This window comes from Hemicordylus capensis, chromosome 2, assembly GCF_027244095.1.
Source record: "Hemicordylus capensis ecotype Gifberg chromosome 2, rHemCap1.1.pri, whole genome shotgun sequence".
NCBI lineage: Eukaryota > Metazoa > Chordata > Lepidosauria > Squamata > Cordylidae > Hemicordylus > Hemicordylus capensis.
In genome coordinates this window covers 402,602,101-402,626,504 of record NC_069658.1, presented here as the reverse complement: position 1 = coordinate 402,626,504, position 24,404 = coordinate 402,602,101, and the positions used below count along the sequence as shown (strand labels likewise).

Genomic DNA, 24,404 nt, shown 5'->3' with positions numbered 1-24,404 from the left:
ATGCAAAGAATCTAGGAGCCCTTCAAAGATCTGGACTGGGAAATGAACATCCTGTTCCTTCCCCTTGTAACACAATTTGCATGTAGATGTTGGTAAGCGCATCCCAGCATTGCTATCTGGGGGGAAAAACATGGGAAGCTATACATAAAAGAGAGGAGCCTGATTTTACCATGACATGTAGGTAGCAAAGAGCCTTCAGCTGATGAGACGTTGGCCTATGATGTCAAATATGCTGTGAGCTTGGGAGGCTTGTGGTCCTGACCTTTGCTTCACTGAAACTACTCTGCCATGCAAAACTACAGATGCCAATGGTTATATAATTAACTTTGTTCCATGCAGGCAGTATGTGGGGACATAATATACAGCAATAAACAATATTTTTGCCTTAAACTCTAATGAGTGGCACTGACGAATGATTAAAAAACAAACCCATGTGCAAACAACTAATGGGGGCGGGGGGATTCGGAGATCAGCACACATATATGAGTGAATGCAAATGTCTCAATGTGAGGCTAACAGACATGCTCAGTTGAGTAGGAATCAAGCACATAGATCAGCAAGGGATTATTTGAGAGCTTATTCCCCAATGAGTGATTCAGCCAATCATTCACTCTTTTCCTATGAGGAAAAGTGCAAGTTTGGGGATTTTTAGTTTTGAAAGAAAGAAAAAAGATGGAGAGGAGTTATAAAACTACTTTTGGTGTGAAGAGAGATAGGGATTTGCTGGTTCGGCTTGGTTTTGGCCTGATCGAACTGGACCCGGTTCAAGTTTGAATCTAGGTGGTTCAACTAGCTTGAAGCTATGCTGGTAAAGGGGAATCCAGTGAGGGGCAGGGGGGCTGTCAAAGGTATAGAGCGGGTGGAGGGAAGTAAATCTGTACTTACAAGTACTACCCCCCACCCCCACTGGCCTCCCCCCGAGTATCCCGGGCCAGTAACAACCCAGTTCAGGCCTCCGCACATGCACAAGGGCCATTTGTGTGACCATGGAGTATGCATAGTCATGCAAATGGCCTCTGTGCATGTGTGGAGGTCACTAAAATGGTCCCTGCATGTGCCCGGAGGCCCATAGCTTTGGCCATCATGGCCCGGGCTACTCGGGGGGACCCCCCCGGTGGCTTCTACTAGTAAGTACAGATTTACTAATTTTATTAGTAAGTACAGATTTACTCTCCTCCCACCCCCTCTATACTTTTGACAGCCTTCCTGCCTCTGCATATATTGGTAAAGGGGAATCCTCACCACATTCCCCTTTACCAGTATAACTCTGAGCCAGCTTGACATCGAAGCTGAGCCAGCTTGATGTCGAGCCCACCTCGAACCGAGCTGGCTCACACACCCCTAGAGAAAGAGGAATTTTTCCCCCTTCTCTCACAGTGTAAGAACTTGGGGTTACCTGATGAAACTGACTAGCAAGAGATTCATGAGACACAAAATAATGTACTTCAGATGATGCATAATTAATGTATGGAATTTGATGTCGCAACATGTGGTGATGGCCATGGGCTTAGGTGGTTTTATAAAATGAGTAGACCAATTCATTGAGGATAAGTTTGTTAATGGCTATTAGCCATGGAAGCTCCATCTTCAGAGGCAGGATGCCCCTGAATATCAGTCACTAAGAGGCAACAGTGGGAGAGGGCTATTGCCTTTGAGCCCTGCTTCCTGGAGGCATCTGCTTGGTCACAGCGGGAATCAGGAGAATGGATTTGATGGATCTTTGGTTTGGTCCAGCAGGGCTCAACTCATATATGATTGTCTCCTCCTTGCTGTCAATTTTTCTATGTCACTTTGCAAAAAAAGTCTTCTTATAGTAAACAGAAGCGGAGCTTTTGGCTTCTATTCTACCGTCATCTACTTGGGTCTCCCAGAGGTATGTGGGTGTCTGGAATAGTGTTACATGATTAGGATCATGACATACTACAGATTTCTAACACCTCTTGGCTTCCACTCAGACAGAAACCAATTACAATTCAGAAGTCTCCCACCGAGCATTGCCATGTGAAAGTCAATGAAGTTGTTCTCCTTTACCCATATCAAGATGGAAACAGTCAGCAAGGGGTTGCAGAAATAAGGACAGAGAACGAATTTACTCCTTGTAGCAAGAAAAAATGCTACAGGAAGCTATCTCCTGGTTCAAAATGCTGAAGCAGTTTCCTGAGAGGTTAAGCCTTCCAGCTGAGCTAGTCTAGTGTCACTGAGATACTGAAGTGTAAACATGGGCCCTTGAGGGAGGGAAGGGTGTGTGTGTGTGTGTGTGTGTGTGTGTGTGTGTGTGTTGGGATTACAGTTAAAGGTTCCTGAAGTTTGCTGTCAGGCTTGGGGGCAACATCAAGACTACTTTTGCCCAATGCAATTTGAAGTTTCCAGCTTGACCTTATCCATTTTTAAAACGCTGAGCAAGGGGAGAAGGGAGGATCTTGATTAGGTGAGCACTCCTAGAAGTATTGGTTAAATACCTACAAGCAAACATGATGCAGCACTTTCTTCTGAAATAAAATTTGATCTGATATTCAATAAATCAAGGTCTGATTGATGTATAAAACTGAGCCAGTGATTTATAATCCTACCAGTTCCTGCAAAGGAGCAGAATGTCTATTCTCAGAGAAAGACTGTCCTTTCTAGAGCAAACCTTACAAACGTTAGATGGACATGGTCCTTCTGCATTTATTAATTGCAAAGCATCTACTCTGTCACATTGCCAGCTGCTTGAATTTGTTTGCACTACCTTAGCATAAGGGCCTAGAAACATCTGTCTCTCATACCGACATTTAGTTCTCATTTCAACTTGCTTTATCCTGGCAGCTGAAATTCCCAAAAGGCAGGATAAGCAAACCAGGGTTCGTTTATCCTTGAATGTACCAAGAGTGGCATTTGCAGGAGAGAGGAGAATTCTGCATAACTCCAGCAAACAACAGAGACTGTAAGAATGCCAGGCTAGCCTAGACAAATGGTACAGCTGCCAGAAAAACAACACAGCTGAAATGTGCAGCAGAATCCAGTTTTACCATGCAGGATTCACAGGGGTGGCCCTTTCATGAGGCCAGGTGAGGCGGTCACTTCAGGTAGCAAATTACTGGGACACCAGCAGGGAGTCCAGATACCACCTGCTGCTGCCTTCAGAGCAGCTCTTTGAGACTAATCTAACCCTGGCAATCTTTGAAAGGAGTACCTCTCCACACACTACTTGCAAAGTTTGGTACCTTGTCTCAGGCACTTTAGTACCTTGGGCCACCACTGAATATTCACTATATACGCACTAATTATTGCTCAGCAAAGTATTACAATACTTTGATGCAAAACATGCTGTGGCATACTAGACTGCATGGGCCAGAGACCATGAAATGTCTATGACAGGCTGCCAAATATATGTTTTAGCAGTTAGCCAATTGTTCATCCTTATGATGGGCAAAGGGGGATGGTAGTATAGGATTTTCAAGGACATTGCAGGAATGTGTGTGTGTGTGCGCACACGTGTGCAGGGGTGTGTGAGCACAAAGATATATTGAATGCAACCCTGGTAGAATCCCTAACAATGGGTGCCAAGTTGCGCCCTATGCAAACTTGCGGGTGTGGTGAATTGCAGGAGAGGTGAGCCTCCCCATGACAGCGGGGTGGCCATTCTGAAACAATGGCAATGGTACACACTGCCACGCTGGCTGGCAGGGGGCACAGTTTTGCAGCAACTTGTCTGCAGTCCCCAAGACAAGGAAAGCAGTCTCCAGGGTACCCTTCCCCGCGGCTCACCTGGCTCTGTTGAGAGCACCCATGGTCTGACACTTCCGTGAGGGAGGTGTTACTGGGAGAAGGGGATGTTTTGCCTTCTGTATTCATTTCAGGTTTATCAGGGCAATTCTCTGCCTTTCCCTCTGATGGTCCTTTTCATGAGTTGCGCAGGGGTGTCCCCATGGCCTTTTGCTCCTCATGCCTGAGCACTGTGCCATGGGTCAGGTGGCTCGCTCCTTACAGTAGTAGTACTCTCCCTTGTAGTAGTAGTACTCTCCCAGGGGCACTACTGTCCCTGGCAACCAGCCTTGATCATGAGTAAGCTCAAGAAGCAAGAACCACCAACCTTTCAGAGAGAAACATAGAACTTGGCAGTTCCAGAATCCCTGCTTGTGGCAGCCCCTCAAATCTGGACAGGAGCGCCCCCCGCCCCACTATTTGCTCCCTGGCCAGAGAGGGGATGCCTTGCTCATGTTGGCTATCCCTGCCATGAAGGGGCCCTTTGCCGGGGCATACCCACCTGCCTTGACGGTGTAGACACATGTTGGGCACAGACCTTTAAACCCGTTCAAAGCTTCCAGGCTGGGTCCGGCATGGCGCCATATGCAGATCTCCTGGCACAGGGATTCCGAGGAGAGGAGAGCCCAGGATTCCAGCTGCCCCAGGATGGCGGCCTCGCCCTTTGGGGTCGCGGGCAGGGGTGAACATCCCCCATGGATGTGTGGGCTAACAGGGTGCAGGGTTTGACAGCAGCCTGGCGGCTGTTGCTGAGATTGGGACTGCTCTCGCACAATTACCCATTCCCGCACAGGGCATCTTCCCTCGCTTCCCTTAGTCTGCCACTCTCATGTGAGACCGGTCTGTGGGTTAATGGGCTAGGTCTCCAGCATGGTGATGGCCATTTTCTGTACAACAGGGATGCCATCCCATGCATTTGCACTTAGTCCTCCCAGACAGTTCTTCTCATCAGGACTAGATAGCAAATATCCCCACCTGGGGAAGGGGCTGGTCCCCCCCTTCCCCAAACTTTCTGTGAAAAAAGTAGAATTTTGCTGTTTGTGCTTGTGAACATATATGACTGTTGCTTATTGGGGAGCAAAGCACTTATTGCCTCTCCTGTCATTCTATGCCCTACTGCTTACCAAGTGTAGGGAGCAAGGGACAGGGAGGGAATTTGGGGATGCCCCCGTGTGACCATTCAGCTTGGCAGGCTGACCAGTCCAGAACGAGGCATGGTGGGGTTCCTGTAGCCTGGCAACTCCATAGCCACATAGCTGACAGGAGAGGCAGGGCTGGTTTTCCAAGAGGCTGCCAGTGAGAAGTGCTAAAAGCATGGAGCAGCCACGTCCTCAGCAGCCACGTCCTCAGCAGCCATGTTCTCTATTATTGCGGTTTGGAAATTGGTGCTAAACTGTGGTTATAACTGCGCCATAATGTTTTGGTGGCAAAACCTCCAGACTTGGCAGCGAGTCTTAGAGATAACCTAAAGTTCAAATTGGAGTTTGGTGAGGCAAACTGGAGGTTGCTTTTGGCCCGTAACCAGAGTTTTGCGCATTTGGATGTAATGTTCAACCTCAGCCACGTTTAAGTGCAGTTATCTGTTAAGTCTGAATGCTGCCATATTGTTAATATAATCAACATTTTATTAATAAAATGTTAATATTTATTAGCATTCACATTTTATTTTATTAATATTAATAAGACCTTAATCTTGTTTATTAGTCTTTGAGTTCTTATCCATAATGGCTTAATATCTATTATTTACATATTACTTTTCAACAACAAAAGAAGTTCTTAAATTAGTTTACAAGGCAAAAGGAATAAGAAAGTGGTCCCACAAAGGGTTCACACTGAAAAAGAAACATAAGAGAGACACTAGGAACAGCCACTGGAGGGATGCCATGCTGGATTGAATAGGGGCAGTTGCTATCCCCCAGTTAATTGGGTAAGATGATTGAGAGGGTGGTCATTAAACAGCTTCAGATGGTTTTGGAGAAAACGGATTATCTAGACTGGCTCTAAGGCAGGCTATGGGGCTGAGATGGCCTTGGTCGGTCTGATAGATCATCTTTGCAGGGAATGGACAGAAGAAGTGTGACTCTGTGGTTCCTTTGGATCTCTCAGCTGCCTTTGATACCATCAACCATGGTATCCTTCTAGATCACCTGACGGGTCTGAGGATAGGAGGCACTGCATTGCAGTGGTTCCACTCCTATCTTTCGGGTAGATTTCAGATGGTGGCGCTTGGTGACAGTTGCTCTTCAAAATGGGAGCTGTTATATGGAGTCCGTCAGGGCTCCATTTTGTCACCAATGCTTTTTAACATCTACACAAAACTGTTGGGTGAGTTCATTAGGGGATCTGGTGCTGGATGATATCAATATGCTGATGATACCCAAATCTATCTCTCCATGTCATCGTTATCAGGAAATGCCATTATCTCCCTAGTTGCCTGCCTATAGGCAGCAATGGGCTGAATGAGGGATAATAAATTGAAGCTGAATGGAGGCGCTAATTGTGGGGGGTCATAAAATGGAGGATGGGATAGAATCTCCTGTTCTGGATGGGGTTACACTCTCCCAGGAATCACAGGTACATAGTTTGGGAGTGTTCTTGGATCCTGCTCTCACCCTGGTGTCTCAGACTGAGGCAATAGCCAAAAGCGCTTTTTACTAGCTTCAGATGATACAACAGCTCCATCCGTTCCTTGAAGAGAATGACCTCAAAACAATGGGGCATCAGCTGGTAACCTCTAGGTTCAACTACTGTAATGTGCTCTGTGTGGGGATGCCTTTGTACGTAGTTTAGAAACTTCAGTAAGATGAAATGTGGCAGCCAGATTGGTCTCCATGGTAACTCACAGAGACCACATCATGCCTGTTCTTAAACAGTATGTCGATATGTTTCTGGTCAAAATGTAAAGTGCTGATTATCACCTTTAAAGTCCGGAATGGCTTAGGCTCGTATTATTTGAGAGAATGCCTTCCCTGAAAGATCTCCATCACTTATTAAGATTATCAGGAGAGGTCTGTCTTTGGGTGCTACCAGTTCATCTGGTGGCAAACTGGGATCGGGCTTTCTCAGTTGTCACCTTTAGGTTGGGGAATGCACTCCCTATGAGTATAAGAGGCTTATTGTCTTTGGGGGCCTTCAAGAGAGCCCTAAAGACTCTCTTGAGGGTCCCACAGGGATCGGTATTGTCCCCCATGCTGTTTAACATCTACATGAAGCCGCTGGGAGAGGTCATCCGGAGATTTGGACTGAGCTGTCAGCAATATGCGGATGGCACTCAGCTCTATCTCTCCTTGTCATCTGATCCTAGGGAGGCGGTGGATGTCCTGAATCGGGGGCTGGAGGCCGTGATGGGTTGGATGTGGGCTAACAAACTGAAATTGAATCCGGATAAGACGGAGGTACTGTTGGTCAGTAGGAGAGCCAATCAGGATGAGGAGATTTTACCGGTTCTGGATGGGGTTGCACTCCCCTTGAAGGAGCAAGTACGCAGCTTGGGGGTACTACTGGACCCAGCTCTGCTTTTGGAAGCTCAGGTGGAGGCGGTGGCCAGGGGTGCCTTTGCACGGCTTCGGCTGGTGCGCCAGCTGCGTCCCTTTCTCGAGAAGGCAGATCTGGCCACGGTTACCCACGCCTTAGTCACGTCGCGGCTGGATTACTGTAACGTGCTCTACGTGGGGCTGCCCTTGAAGAATATCCGGAAACTGCAGCTAGTGCAAAACGCGGCAGCGAGGGTTTTATCCGGAGCTGCCTGTTGGGAACATATCACCCCCATTTTGAAAGAGCTGCACTGGCTGCCGGTTCGTTTCCGGGTCCAATCCAAGGTGCTGCTTTTGACCTTTAAAGCCCTAAACGGTTTAGGCCCGGGGTATTTGAGGGACCGCCTTCTCCCAAGGGTTGCTGCCCGCTTGACAAGGACATCTGAGGGGGCCCTGCTCCGGGTGCCGACAATGAGGGAGGCCCGGCTGTCATGCACTCGGGACAGGGCCTTCTCTGTTGCTGCCCCCAGACTCTGGAATGCTCTCCCAGTGGCCATTCGTTCCTCGGACTCCATCACGGCTTTTAGAAAGCTTTTAAAGACTTGGCTTTTTACCCAGGCTTTTACATGATCGTTTTCTACTGCGGCTTCTCTGTGTTTTTATTTGTTGTATTGTTTTTATGCCTGTTTTTATATGTTTTTATACTTTTAACATGATGTTTTAATTGTCTTTTTATTGTATGTTTTTAACTTTTGTAAACCACCTTGGGGTTATCTTTTTAACAAAAGGCGGTATATAAATGCAAAAATAAATAAATAAATAAATAAAAATAAAGACCAAACTTTTCAGTCTGGCTTTTAATAATATTTAATTGGTTTTAAATGGTTTTTAAAATGAGTTTTATGTTATTTTTAACTATTTTTTATTTTATGTTAAAAAATTTAAATGTTATATTATTTTACATTTTTGTATGTTAACTGCCTGAGTCATTCTGGGAAGGGCGGTATATAAATGAAATGAAATAAATGAAAGTTATAAGAGAGCCACCACTATGAGCACTTCTGAAATCCCCTGACCTTCAAGGACTGAAAAAAGAAAGACCAAATTTCTCTCAATGGCTCACAGACAGCTTATCTTACAACATGTACTGTCCATTTTCTGCCCTAAGTTCCGCTGAGACCTTGGAAAGATGCCCAAGGAAACTAGCAAGGGCCTTCCTCATATGGTATCTACTAGGTAAATTTCCATGTTTATTTACAGTCAGTCACAGTCAACATAACTTTGTTGTCAAATGACTAGTTCTGAATTTAGTGACAGTTGCTGCAAATTTTGCCACCTAGCCGAGTTGTTAAAGCTTAGTTTCAGCACTATATACAATTCACTGTTATTTATTTGTTTATTCATCACATTTATATACCGCCCAAACTTTTGTCTCTGGGCGGTTTTAAGTAAGCATATTTTGTATGAGCAACTTTTGTTTGCTTTGATTTAGGTGATGAACTACTGGGCCCCTATAAAGGTTAGCTTACATACAATGCAGAACTACCAGAAATCAAGAATGTCAGACGGCAGGGAAAAATAAGACTAGAAGGAAAAGACTGAGGAAAAGAAAAGAGGAAGTTTGCAGCACCCACAGCGTCTGCAAAATGCAGTTTCACGAGAAAGACTATGCCTGCCACTTTATCACAAATGGGGAAAGGGGACAACGGGAAGTTAATATGAAAACATTATATGACTGCAGTAACCTTACAACAATGGCAGTGAGAAAAACTGGGGAGAAAAGCATCTTACTGTGCAAATCACTTTTATAGATTCTAAGTATCATGAGCAGAATCCACTAGGGCTGCTTTATCTGCAAGCCCTGATGAAACAGATGGGAAATCCTATTAATTTCCAATAAGGATCACAGAGAAAAACTCTTGGTGGACTATACCCCATATTGTTAAGGACAAAATGACCATTGTGCCAAGTAGTACAAGGCCCTCCTAAATCACATTGCTGGGCAAATCTCTGTAAGCATCGTAGCTCTCTGTGCAATTACAAGTAATTATTCAAAGTACTGCAGATATTCTTAAACCTCTAATTTTAAAAACACTTAAATGTTCAAACTAAAAAAAGCCCATCACCCTTGGTGCTTAAAACAATGTATTTTGATTGGCTGTCTGGGATGATTTATTAGATTAATAAGGCACCACTCTGGTGAAGAGCTATTATCAGAAAGTAGACAAATGTTTTTAATATCCATTGAGAGTTAATATATTACCCACTTTAAATGGAAAAATAAAGACACCATTATCCTTTAAAAAAACCCACAAAACCTACTGTTATCTGGACTCTAAGATAAGCACATAAAACTCAGTTTGGCAAAGCAAGTGTTTGAAGTGAGACCAACAGCTAGAAGCTTACAAGATGCCTATTACATTATTATTATTATTTCCAAACGTTTCACTGGCTATGTAGCTATGGCTATCAAGAGGAAATTAATTACATTTGTACTGTGGTTGATGAAGAACCAACTGTTTAACTATCTAGAGGATTCCCTGGGTGATTCAGTTTTCAAAAAAATAATGAACAGAGATCTGCAAAGCTGCCTGTAATATATGAGGTAGTATAAAACACTTAAGTCATGGAACCATTTAGTGTACTATACTACATCATTTCCTAATACTTAAGTGAGTGGTGCCATGCTGACTACTATGGCAGCAAGCTAAGAAGTCCACAGAGCAGCAGATAAACCACCCACTCCACCCCGCACTCGGTCAAGGAATGTGTGTTTCAGGCACATCCCTCCATCCTGATTTACTCCCCTGTCCCGGGATACTTTTAGTTGTTAGGCCTTCTGCCTGTTTCACAGCTTAGAAGACCTTTTCAAGGAAATCCCAGGTATGCAGAAAAATATAACGAACAAAAAGCAGCTGCCCCCTGTGGTCCAGTGAAGGTTGTGCGTGCACATTCTCTCCGGAAAGCACCTGTGCCAGCAACCAAGAGCCCCTTCAGACTCAGCAGTGTGGGAACTGGTGCATATGGTCTCCTCCTTATGCTACTCTGCAGTGTCAGAACTCCGACAATGTGGGTGGAGCTAGCTGAGGCAGACACACGGCCAGAACAATGAGGTTAATGGAGCGCTTGCTCCCTTAACCCCATTTAAGAGGGTGGCGAAATAGGCGAGCTTGCCGCCGTGGAGCCACGGGGAACCCTTAGCCCAGTTTTGCTCACTTGTGAGAATAGCCTCAGTATGTGGTACGTCGAGGTTTAATACAATAGCAGTGTCAATGAAATTTTGTTTTAAATAAGTATGCTGTTAAGGTTCAGGCAAACTCCAATTAGTCAATACAGGTCCATGTATGCAATCTGTCTGGTTTACTTGAGACAGTCAATTTAATCCCAGAATCCATCGCAAGTAATATTTTAACATCTTTACACTGGAGATAATGCAAAACAAAAAAAACAAACACCCCAACAACCACCCACCATTACAGTGCCTACAGGAAAAGGCCTACTTCGGCTCCTTCTCTAGCCAGTGAACTATGGCACAGTATACAGTAGTAGAAGAGCATTTATAGGTGATTTTGGAAGACACACATACACACTGCTAACTGTTATGCTAGTCCAAACTGGCATGCCTTTTGGCAACTCGCCACCATGCATACAAGCTGTAAGGGAGAACTGAATCCAGAAACTTGCTCTGCTTCACATCCACAGACACGTCTGTAGTTTCTCCAACACCCAATTTCCATTGCCTAGCCTCACCTATGAGGCCATCTCTCATGCCTCCTTAGTCTTGCCCAGTAGAGGCTTCTATGGTACCTGAGCATGTATTCTTACTGGGGAAGAAGGGTGCTTTTTATGACTGAGATTTTGAAAAGAGGCCAGAAAGTGATGAGTTGCAGGCCAAATTGTAGACAAGCAGCCTGGCAACGAATCGAAACTCCAAAGATTCATTAAATCAAGTAGGGTCAAGTCTGCATTGTTACTGAGGATGTGATCCGTTGACCTCTTTCCAGGATTAAAGAGCCTTCACTTAAGGCACAACTTTGAGGCACTGTTTAGTGTCAACAAAGCTAGAACCCAGCTGTGAAGATAGTGAGACATGAATAGTTTTAGCCTTGCTGCTGGAATACAGGGGCTTCCTTACACAGCAAGCAAAAGCTCTCACAGTGTTGTTGTTTTAAATAGTTTGTGTGGATGTCCCTCTGGGACAGCAGACAGGCAGAATGCTTAATCACGGCAGCTCTCCCAGGAAGCTCAAGTACTGCCTGGCTCAGAGAAATACTGCTTGCTAACTGTTGTAGGCCACCAAGAAATGTTGTTTTTCATATCAGACAAAGCTACAGAATGTGAGTTGCAAGAATGTTGTACGTTTGCTTGTGCTATATGCCAAGGTTATGGAAGGGTGTCTCACCTACAATCACCATGTGTTTAACATCCCATCCCCCTACTTCAGTCACCCCACTTCGCCTGCTTGTGTGCAAGGAAGAGTTAATATGTATAAAACATACCAACGTTATCATGTTCAGTAATACCTAGAGACAGCATTAGTCTGTTTATGATATCAGGCAGAATGTCAGGATAGTGAATTCAGCTCTGTCCCTTTACCATGGAGATGAACAGGAGCAAGATGAGAGATGGGAGGGAGCAAAATCTTCTTTGAAGACAACCCTCTGTAGTAATTAGCAAAGAAAGATATGGAAAACACAGCTCCCTGCAGCAAATATGCAACCAGCTGTTTAGAAACCATCCCTCTCCACACCACTGTGATCATTTTGGTATTATTATTATTATTTATTTACACAGTCAGACAGGTGTTATTGACTGGTTTGTTTTATCCAGACATCGAGTCCTTCTCAAGGACCTGGGATGGCTGAATTTTATTGTCAATGTTGTTGTTGTTATTCTATATAATATTGTTTAGCATATAAACAATCTCTCATTCATGACTCTGTGAGACAGTTTGGCATTATTCCTGTTTTTATTTATAGAAATGGAAGCTAAAAGAAGAAGTGTCCATGGCTGAATGGTTTCTGAACCTACATTTTTAGAGACCAGAGACAGAAATGTTCCTCATTTTGAAATCTGTCCCTGCTATTGGTGGGTCCATCAGTGGTGTAGCATGAATAGAGACTAAAAGGTTTAGATGAAACCGCCCCCATTGTCATGCATTGTCATAGACAAACATCCTATCTAGATACAGCCCTACCCTAGGCACTCCAGCAACTCTTGCTTCAAGGTCTTATCCACCTCCAGAATCATTCTGTTAGAAGGACCACATAACACAGTTTAAGCGATTTTAAGCAGGTACAATGCTTGCACCTCAAAAAGTAAAAAGTGTGAATGAGACAAACTACATCACACAGGTACACTTGATAGTGAGCCAGGATTGACTAAAGCTCTCTGTCAAGTGTATACTCGATTAGAAACTTAGTACTGTGGAACAGCTCATATTTGTGTTCAGCTAGTGCTTGTTTATTATCCTCATGGTGCTCATAATCTAAGGGAGGCTTCATGTGTATTAAACAAGTGGCAATGATGGCTGACATATTCTCTTTGCATTGTTTCTGTGTAATGAGTCAAATATGATTTCTTGCTTCTTCTCAGTATAGACAGAGATCATGGATGCACAAATTGCTTGAATTTCTGCTATTACTATTTAAAGCTGTCCTGATTTACAGAGATAAGAATACTGGATCTGTTCCATATCTGAACTACAGGGAAAATGCCAGACAAGGTAACTGGGAAATTTGGCTGGTAGCCTGGGAGCAGAGAGATCTGGCATCCTTGCTGCTGTGGAAAGGGAGATGGCAACGCCACCTTCAAACATAGCCCATACCACGATTTCACAGCAAGAGGCAGCTGTAGACAAGTGTGGCCTCAAACTTGCAAACCCTCTTTATTTTGAGGAAATTTTTTGCAGCATCACACTCATAAGGTGTCAATCAATTCTCTCTATACTGCAGTGGCAGGGACAGTGTTACTTTAGCAATGGGTGCAAATACACCCCCTTTGCCACCCACTTCCAATTTTTCTGCTGCTGATGGAATGAAGCTGGGAGGTGTTCTAGTGGAGGCAAGCCACATCTACCCAATCTATCCTTTCCAGCATTATCTGGAAAGTCTCCACAGACTGTAAGCACAAAACAGATATACATTTAGAAAACATGTTATTAATTTGCCTGACATCATCTATGCATCTGCATGCCTATTATTGAATGGAAAGGAATAACGTTTTTTGTTTTTAAATCAATGCTCAGCTCCAGTACAGGAAAATAATAATAATAATGGAGAGAAAAAAATGAGATTGAGGATTGATTGAGACTATGTGGTGTCTAGGGGTGGAGGAGACAGAGCACAAGTATCTGGTTCGTTTTTCCAGGATGGTGCATTTGCATGATTCTGTAACTCGGAAAAAAAAGTTTATGGAAGAAAGACAGACTATACCTTCATCACTGGCTGGGCAAAATACTTGGCACTCCATTCACAAAACCCTGTCTGCATTGTTGCCGACATGAAGTTTTTGTGCCCCACTGTATCATCAGCATCATCAGCTGTCTGTCCAGGAGAAGAGTAAAAAAAAGAAGAAGTATATCAACTTCAGTCACAAGACCTACATTTCCCCTTTCCTCTTATATCACATAGATCACAGCAGAATGTCAATCACCAAGAATAAGGTATCGGACAAAAAGATGACAAAAGCATTATAGCATAGAATTTGACCCAGATTCATTGTGAAGTCAAGCAAAACTTGACTTTCCTTTTTGGTTTTATTGTGATAATGATCAAATGCTGCCCTCATGTATCATATAGAAGTGGATGTGCCTTGTAAAGAAGTAGACACATATTGATCCTTTCAATAACACTAAAAGGGCTGAACATCTTAGGGGTGACCCACATTTGTAGATGATACAGAAATTCTATTCTGATTCTATTCAGGGATTCTGTATACTACTATGCATTACTAAATATAAGCCAAGATTCTTCCTACTGTTGGAAGCATGGAATTCAGTTAAAAGCTGCACAGCCAAGACTGGGTAAACTAGTTGAGGGAGGAGTCAAGCTGCCTAAGGCCTCCAAATAAAAGCAAATCATCTATGCATACTAATTAACATGGTGATAAGGCCATCCAGAGGGGAAAAGAGGAAGAAGGCTTTTCAGGTTTAAAAAACAGCCTTAACCAGCTTGACTGCTCAGTCTTTGCACTATTTCCCATGGGAGTAATTATTCTCAAATGAAACAAATAGTGGAGCTATTCACACAACCACGTGGGTGGGCGGGGTTTTAGCCTCTGCTGTGCACAAGCCGCACGCCCACAGGACCTGTGCTGCCGGGAGCAGCACAAATGACTATCTGCACTGCTCCGGCAGCGCAGAGCAACAGAGGACTCAATATCCCGGCCTCTGAGTATCCCATAGTGCACCGTGCACCAAGTGCGGTGCACTGGGGGATTCCCCCAGGGGATGGGCACTCTAGGGGGATGGCCTAGATTCTAAGGGGATTCCTCCAGGGGACTTTGTGCCCTCAACCTCAGCCCAAGCTTGGCTGCCTAAGACTGGTCTTGGCTGCTCATGAGAACAGTCTCAGTGCCTCAGGTATCTGGGTACTATTCCCATCTCTTCTGCTGACCATTAAGGAAGACACCCTTTACAACTGTATCCATCTCTACACATGTTAATCAAGCGCCAAATAATACTATACGATCAGCCCACTGAACCTTCTTAATTTTATGAGGAGAAAAATGCAATGTAGTTGGGGTGCACTGATGTATCGAAATGAGGGGTGGCCTTTCATGAGGTAAGGTGAGGCAGTCGGCTCAGGGGGCAGATTATTGGAGTGCGCGCAGGGTGCCAAGATGCCCCCACCATCATGCTCGGAACAGCTCTTTGGGACTGATCTGACTCTTGCAAGCTTTGGAAGGAGCAAGTCTCTTCATACTCTTTGCCAAGCTTGCAAGAAGTGTGGAGAGATAAGAAGAGGCTGCCAGCAGCCTTTTCTCCTCCCTGTTTGCCATGCAGTTTCAACACTTGCAGAGACGGGTTTTGAAAGGGGGCTGACCTTCACCAAGGGCGTGGGTCATGGCAACATTTTGGGCCTTGCCTCGGGTGCCTCAATACTTCATGCTTTACTTGCATGAAGCATATTAATTCAAACCACCACAAATGGATCAGGATAGTATTTGTTTGCCAACAGTTGCTGGGCTAGTGAAAATGCTGTTTCTGTTACATGAGAGGTAGAGGAAGTCTGTGATCACCTGGGCTGGCAGATTTATGTGGGAGAGGGCTCCTGTGTTTTCAAAGGGTCGAATTAAAAAGGATAATTTCAGTAGTTGGAGCTTATTCCACCACTATGATAGAGAAGTGGCATATGTTAAAAATCTCCCTTCCCTTCTATGCAAAATTGAATCTGGCAAATTACTGAAAATTAGGCTGTTTGCATATTATAAGAAGAAACAAAGTATTTCCCATCATGATACAAGCTGCAGGATTTGGCCAACTGAAAGATCCCTGTACCAAATCATATGTTTTATTGCATGATATATCAGTTTACACAGAAACAATATATGAACCAGTCCTTGATTAAGATGTATTAGCAGCATTCACATGAGGAAACAATGTTTTCGGGTGGGGCGGGGAGTATTGCATACATTGAGAATTGCAAAATGTGAAGTGAAGGGAGAGAGAATAAAATCCTATTAACACCAGGGCTGAAAAGACATACATCAATTCCAAATCACAAGTATCAAATACCTAGGCGCCAGAGATTTCTCCAGCCTGCATTACATTATTTATTGAACTGATGCTGCCAGGATTTAAGGAAAACAACTTGCTCCAGCAACAATAGGGGAGGGGGAAAGCATAAGAAAGAGTACTTCAGGAACAGGAGAGCAATGGGTCAAACTTCACGTTGCAAGGATTTTTAGGAAGACCATGATCTTACCTGATCTGGGCCCTTGTCAAACATTTTCCTTGTCCTTGGAAACTGGTGGGAGTGGGGAGTGTATTGCACCCCCATATTGCCCACATTTGCAGGTCTTACAGATGAAATGTCCCTGTTGACTGGCTGCTTTGTCACATCGTTGGTCAAGCTGGAGCTGCTGGTGCTAGTGGTTGGTGGTGAGCCTCTATTAATGGGAAAGAAAATATGGGTGAACACAGCACTGGATAGTCTTTTACCAGGATAGCTGAAATCAGCTGCTGGCTCTCTGTAGGAAAGATAGCTAAATTCCTCTTTTTGCTTGCTCAAGGATAAAGCTGTTTTGTTTTTAGACAGTGAATGTTTTCCAGAGTAGTAGCACTTGGCCCTTGCTCCAGTAAAATTGCAGGGGGGGTGGGTGGGAGTAGAATTTGAAATAAAATCCTGGAATTCCCTGTATCTTATATCCAAATGCAAGAATTGTGTAGCAATATTTACAGAAAGGTTCCTTATCTACAGTCAGTGTGAGGTTACTCTTAACTGAAGGACTACTCAATGAAAATGAAAGAAGTCTTCATTCTATTGATTGTAAGCTCCCAAGGGAAACTTGACCTGTTTTTATTTCCAACATACAGGTTAATCAATGTGCTATCAAATGTATGTATCCTGTAATGTCTGAAGGGCAGCTTTTAAATACATACATACATACATACATGCATGCATGCATTAGGAAGCTGAAGATATGATTGTTTCCTAATGTGCGTAACCCTATGAGAAACAATACACTTCTGCCACCTTTCATACATTGCATAATATCAAAACCTTTTTCAGCACAGAGATCAATCTTCCTCTCTGTTGAAAAAACTATGATGTGAAATGGCCATAACACAGTTAGGGAGAAGCTTGTATATCCCCCCCTCCGCCTTTGACTAACCTTTGGCCAAAAGGTTTGAATATCCCCAGGGTGAAATAAGGCCAATTTAAAGGGGTCCTTTAGTGGTGGTGGAGTCTGCTGGGATTGTACCAGGTCCATTTTACGGGGGAAGACATTTGTCTGAAACTCCTCTCATGTGAAACACTTTGTTGCTCACCACTCCAGGAAGTTGGCTTCAGAATTAGCTATAGACTGTATCCACATAAAAACATCACACACACACACACACACACACACACACGGAGTCATCTGGGTATAGAAATAGGCAAGTTGGTCCTGCCTTGTGTCAGATTGCCTTGAAAATAAGTGGAGCTAAATGAATAGCTCAACTTATTTTTGAGGCAAATGTGAATACCCCCACAAAGCTCCTTTTCTGTTACCCACAATTCCCCAAGACTCTTTTAAGCAAAAGTACTTGTTTGGGCCAAGGGTGGTAGTAATCCTGTGGCTGTGGGGAAATGGAAGATCCGATCTCTCCCCTCCAGCCTTCCCTTGTCCAGCATGTTGTGTATGACATATGAAGAAGGACCTCAGTGGCTATTGGGTAACATCGTTTTCCCAAGGTTCCCTCCTTCCCACAGCTGGAGCACTGCTAATGAGACTACACTTGCCCCAGACACAAATGTTTTGCTTAGAGAAGGGAGAGGAGGCGCTTGGGGGATAAAGGTGGGTGAGTGGACAAACTAGGAATTCTCCTCTGGTGCAGATTTTAAATCTGAGCCAGAAAAGAATGCTGGAGTTTTCCAATGCTTGCCATTTTATTGAAGCAAGCATTACAAGCACCCGAAGCTTGTTTCCAGGCCTGGAGAGCTTCATCACCATCTCTCTCTTTGTGATGCAGAAGCTAGAGTATAGGCAACTTACCCCACTTGATGTATGTGCATGCCCTTGTTGGTAGGACTGGCTGGGGCAGACTGTGTGAGGGAGGAGGTGTCAAGAATGCGCTGGGGGCGGGCATTTACTGTTGCCTAGGAAACAAATAATTGAACAACAAAGGGTGAACAAATTTCAGCCTCTGTTCATCACTGGCAATAAAATCTATGTTCATAACTGGAAAGAAACTCTCAGCAGGTGACAGAAGAACCACTCTTGATCATTGCTGCAGCATTATTTTACTTCTTAAGAATACACCTACCATTAAGGGTCCCATCTGATGCCTGTTAATAAAAAGCTCCCAATTAATATTCAACACTCCTCTCCATAATATGTTAATAATAATATGTTGCACTGGCACTTTGAGAAGCAGCAAACTTGAGGTTACTTTTACGACTGGAACGGTCATATTTAATTTCATTAAATGATCAATTTGACAAAATGTCAGAGCAGAACTAGAACATATTGTGTCAACAAATTCCCAGAAACCAGAACATGTAAATAGGCAAACAAATTAACATGTGTGAATGGTGCTTCAGTGGTAGTTAGCAGCTCACCTCAAAGGAAAGAAAAACCAAAACCCAAAGGAAAGGAAAATCTCAGTATATGCAGTGGTGAAAATTTACTTCCTGTCACTATAACTGGAATCCCTCCACTGCAAGCTCTCTTGAGATACTGGGCTGGTATGGGGGAAAAACTTTGGAGACAGTGACTCAAAAGACAAAAAAATAAATGTAGCCACTCTATCAATTCCCCAAAGGTCATATACATTTTGTTTATTGCTTCTTGAACTCTTGGGGAAGGGGAGGAGCAAGGGAAACAGAAGCAAAGAAGTGTGAAGAACCAGGCTTCTAATGCAACAGAACTTTCACTCACAGAGGTGTGTCAAATCCAAAAGAGACTGAGCTGATGGCCATTAAGATCCCAGCCATCATTTAAAAAAAAAAAAAAGGTGTAAAGAGCTATCAACAAGGCATTTGGTAACTTAGAGAAATAAATAGCATAAACAGCAGAGAGTGTTCCAAGTAGGATCTGCATTGGCACTTTACACCCACAATTGCTGGGTGCACACAGATCACTGGATCAGTTGTGCTTGAAAACACACATTGTCTCTTCTCCAGCACTCAGCTTGTTGAGCTAACCTTTTGAGGTGGCTTTCTTCTTTCCTCCCTATTCCCCTACCTAGATTATCAAAAGAGATATTTGAATAGTGGTTTGTGGGTTTTTGGGGTTTGTTTTAAAGGACCAAAGCCCTCATGAATACTTCACTCTGAAATGATGGATAATTTGTGAATGTGCAATGATACAGTAACAACCACATCAATGAGAGAAGCTGTTGCAGGTACAGCCAATATTACAGGTTACATGTTGGGGCTGAGCTGCTGCCTTTCCTATAATTATATCTGGCCTCAGAACTGCTTGGCAATACATGCTAGGGTTTTTAAAAAAATGCTTATTTTCCTTTGTTAAGGACAAACAATCAGTTCTAAAACCAGAATCTCCGAATTAGCTTCTAGGGTTAGAGAAAAGATTTTTCTCCATCTGATTCTAATAATTATAAGCTGGATTCAGGTCAGACTAGTTTTAATGAACTAGCAAAATCACACTAGAGTAGGAAACCTCCCACTCCAAATATTCACAAGTCAAAAGGTGGTTGTAAAAAGAATAATACAATTACTTTCATTATGCTACCCAAAAGATTCTAATTATGAGTTAAATCCAGGACACATGAATAATAATAAGGTAATAATCAAATTCTTCACTTGAAATAGGTTTCTATAAGGCATCTATCTCAAGGCATATTGAAAGCTATACAGACACTAATAGACAGTTTATTACTATGATAAACTTATATTAATGAACAGCCAGAAATATTGCTGCAATGAAAGTAATCCAAGGTGACTGCAAAGACTGCCCTCTGTGGATGCCTTGAGATAGCATGGAACATCTCCCACAGAAGCAGGGATGCTCAACTTCAGCCCTCCTGCAGACCTTGGCCTACAAGTCCAACAACAGCTGGAAGGCTAAAGCTGAGCAGCCTTGCACTAAAGGTTTACATCTGTTAAAGGGGCTGATATGGTGGAAGCAAACATAAGTATGTACCCTTAATAGAATAAATCTAAACCAGAAGTTGAATGTACTGTACTTTCCAGGAAATATACTACTGCTGGCAGTTCCTTTTTCCTGACTGAGAGGCTCTGAAACATTTCAAAATGTTTGCAAAGCCTCTTAGGTGGGAATAGGTGACTGTACTGTCATCAAGAGTGCATCTGGCTGCCAGAGTTGTTGGAGCTCAGATGCCTTCATTAGCACCCAGGAGAGAGGGAGTGGAAGGCAGCAAGAGTGCATGCAAGACTTTTATGGATCAGGACCCTGGTTTGTGGGATTTTTTAAAAAAATGTTCTTTATATATTGGCACAAATTTGCAATAGAAGAATGCATAGGTTTTTCCTGTCTGAAAAATATAGTAAAGAATGATCCAGGAGAGTGACGGATGACGACTCCTGATCATGTGATCCTTGGCAGAAAAATCCTTGGCAAGCAAATCACACCCACAAAGCTGAGGGACCGCTGTTTTTTTGTCATGACAAGCCATGACATGATCATTTTTTGTCATGATAAGCCACGACATGGTCATTTTGTCATGGGATAAGCTGTGTAAACAGAGGGTATCATTTAGAGAGCAGGATACAAATGCTGAATAAGCCATATTAAACAATCCTGTCAAAGCCTATCTCCAGTTGTTATGGTATAGACAAACCTCAAGTCCCAGCAGCCAACAATCCATTTGATGAATATGTTCCAAATCACTTTTTCAAAGGAACAAACTGAAGGTTTATTCACATAGCATTCCTACCATATCCATCCTTTCTAGGACAAAAGACAGTGAGTAATGGAGCCTGAAGAGTAACTAGGGTTTGGTGCTTGCTCATCCACAGAATTGCCTGTCATGGAGGATATGTTGCACAGGGGCTAACTGTCAAGGTTAAATGAGCCTTAAGCCCCCCGTAGAAAATAGCTGGTGGAAACAATCTGGCGGCAAACTGCTTCAATAATTGTAACTACTGTGCATTAAAGGTCATTTTGACTTCTTCCAATTATAACACAAAAAGCAAATGAGCAACAGGACTTTTAAACAAGTTAAAAGCAAAGTTGTTCACCCCATTAATGGCTTGAGTCTAAAGGTTGTACTGTATGAGTGAAAGGCACTTGTGCTCATGCTAGAAAAGGGACCATGTCACTGATCACCCCCATTACCCAAAACTGGCTCCTGGAACACCTCCAGAGCAGCTTTTCAGGAAGCTGTGGAGGAGGAGGCAGAATCAGCAAACCCCTCCTACATGTACAGAAGTGTCTTATAAAAATTATTATTATTCCTATGACAAATATTTACACCACATTTCAGCAAAGAAGTTCTCAAAGTGGTTTACATAGAAAAAGAAATAAGATGAATGTGCAGCAGGATCTCTGGATTCAAGCTCAAGTCTTCATTGCCAAAAAGAATACAGTTAAGACTAGATAGAATGGAGTTTGTGCATCTTTAGTGCGGGACACAATAGATCTCTAAAACAAGTGAAGATGCTCCTGTTTGTAAGCTGTTTGACAACAATGAAGTAGGGATGTGCACGGAACCGGTTTGGAGGCCTTTTATGGTTTGGTCGGTTTGAAGTTGGGGGTGATAACTTTAAGGACTGGAGAGGATGCTCTTACACCCCCATCCTGCGTTCCCCCCACCGACGCTTTTCTCAAAAACGGTCCTGTCAGGGTGGCAGCGCACCTCCTTGCTGCCCCAGTATGTCGTGGACTGGAAGTGGTTGCAACGTGTGCATGTAAAGTGGCCACTTCTGGTCTGTGACGTACTGGGATGGCAAGGAGGAACACTGCCGCCCCAGCGGGGGGGGGGAGCACCCTCCCTAATCCTAAAGTTAGAGTTATCCCCCGCCCCTGCCTTATTGCACATCCCTACAATAAAGCAATGTGCATCTCCCTTACAATAAATTGAGGTCTTATTGACACCTTTGTTGTGCACTTGGATTTCAGAAGTTTACAATTTTGCTCATTTGGAATAAAAAAAAATTTTTTTTTGGAGCTACTAGTAGACAGGAGAACAAAAATCTATATTCTATTTATAGTTTGCAGCCAGCTTCTTCCAGTTTAACAAACATTTTTCCCATTTAAAATAATGAAGAGTGCCTGTATAAGCACACAGGAACAATTAACATAGCTTTTTAGCATGTCAGTTGGCATAATGCACACTGCAGTTTTGACCATGGCGAAGGCAGACACAAATGGGATTGAACCACTCCCTGCTAGTTTGATGTAAATACAAAGGAGCCATGCACCCTCATCATGTTCACATTGGTTTCCAAACAACAACAACAACAACCCACATACAAGGTAAAATCACATGATCATTTTGGTATGGTGATAAAAAAAGTCTCTATTTTTCCATGACGATTGGTCTCATCAGTGCTTCAGCACCTGTCAGGATCATGGCATACTACATCCTGAATGATATCAAATTCACATATTCAAAATGTTTTTATGCAAGTATTTGAAGCATGTGTACAGGGGCGTCAGAAGAAGAGCCCCCCCCTCCAGCCGCCATGTAATAAAGGGACATGCTGGGAGGGTGTCGAGAGGTCCACAGAGGACATCCCAATGGGAATGCTCTCAGTGCGTCCCTTTCCTGATCGTATGTGCCAGCGGCTATCTCATCTGAACCTGATCTCTATAAGAATCACCCTGGAGTATTCAAGATGCTAAAATATAGTAACTGATGATGTTTTTACCACCACATCAAAATTGCTATCACACTAGAAGCCCTCAGTTGTAAATGTAAAGCCAAAGCTCAATTCAAACTTTACCAGGATCGTCACATCAACCTAAATCTCATAAAAGGCAGAGATAAGATGTTAAGGCGGTAAAATTCAGTTACTGAAATAAAATCACAGATCAGGATTTTGTGGTTTTAACATTCCATTTTCATGGGTTTAAACTTATCTTTTTTAGTATAATCACTTGGAAACAGGTGGTTTGGAAGCTGTATAGCTCTGAAAAGTGACAGGTCAGTCTCCTTGCAAAGACTTGGTCTTAGATGTTGAATTTAATATTAAGGCAACAATGAAGTTCAACCAAGCACATAGGAATGTTAGTTCAGAGAGACACTTTGATCACTCTTGAGGATTCACCAGAAAATCTTGGAACTGATTCAGACATTCAGCAGAAGTGGGGAATGAGGCCATTCAACTTCTAATATAATAATCAAAGAGGGGACTCTTGGATCTCATTTGTGATGAGATGCAATTCCAATGTTATATCAGAAGTATAACAGAACTCACTTGTGATAAACATCTGTATTAACCATGTTGTTACCAATCACTGCAAAAATATCACAGGATCAGGTAACCTGTCAGTTCAGTGGTGCTAGCAACCATCACAAGCTCAATGTGATTTCTGCTCAGCATTATTTCAACAGTACTTAATTGGACATATAACGAAGGTCATTGCAACATCCCCTTTTACTGCATGATAACATCAGTTAAGTATCAAATACTTAGGTTTCTACTGAATTTCCCATTATGTCAAACAATATCAAGTAATACCCTGCCAAAAATGTAGCCATTTTCCGTTATCTTCTTTATGGCACCAGGAGGATATACATAGTGCATTCTGGGATGTAGTCCAGAAATTGTTGTGTGGGAAGAAAAGTCATTGGCAGAAAACATCAATTATTACCACCAGGTTAAAAGACTAACTGAACAAGTACACCAAATTTGAAACTCCATGATTTATTTAGCCAATATGATGTTGTAAAAGCTCAGAGATTAAGACACACAAAGGATGAATGGCAAGTGAACAACTGGCAGCTGCTGAAATCCTCAAAGAACATTTTCTGTGTTATTACCATTTGCCAATCTGCAGTTCTACCTCTTTCTCATATCTGCTAACTCTAAGCCAACAGAGTTGGACCATCCCAAACGGGATCATCCCAAACTTGTTGCAATGATATTACATGGTCTCTGCTCTGCTGCTATGGGCCCCAACACAACTGCCAGGGCCCTTTTAGCACAGAAGCAGAGTGCAGTGGGGCTTCATAACTTAGCTAAGACAAGAGTCCCCACAAAAATATGGTTATGCATATGAAAAGAATGAACAGAAATGTGAATTATGGCAACTGGTGATACAATAAAACAGTTATTTTCCTGAACACCGTCCATTCATAATTATGGCAAATGGGCATAAGGGTAGCTTGGTAAATGTACAAACCAAAGACTGCATAGTCTCTCTAGAGAACTCAATAAGGACTAGAGTATATGCTGCAATGTAGCCAGTACACTGTTGTACTGAACCCTAAGATCATCACTGAGGATCACTGATCATCATATAATTTTGGATTAGGCAGTACAGAAGGTCTGACAGACTGCATCCAGGAAGAAACCCACAAGGGACAGAGGAGTCCTTATATGCTGAAAT

General features: G+C 43.1%; 1 protein-coding gene across 4 annotated transcripts in view; it reads right to left on the bottom strand.

The window, feature by feature from the left end:
• RPTOR (regulatory associated protein of MTOR complex 1) overlaps positions 1-24,404 on the bottom strand; it is a 510,229-nt gene that overhangs the window by 62,986 nt on the left and 422,839 nt on the right. For all 4 annotated transcript variants that reach the window (XM_053294863.1, XM_053294866.1, XM_053294865.1 and 1 more), the window contains exons 22-24: positions 17,919-18,022; positions 16,145-16,328; positions 13,652-13,762 (exon numbers count right to left, since the gene is read on the bottom strand). In XM_053294863.1, coding sequence (XP_053150838.1) covers positions 13,652-13,762; positions 16,145-16,328; positions 17,919-18,022 — 399 coding nt within the window. The remainder of the gene's footprint in view (positions 1-13,651; positions 13,763-16,144; positions 16,329-17,918; positions 18,023-24,404) is intronic.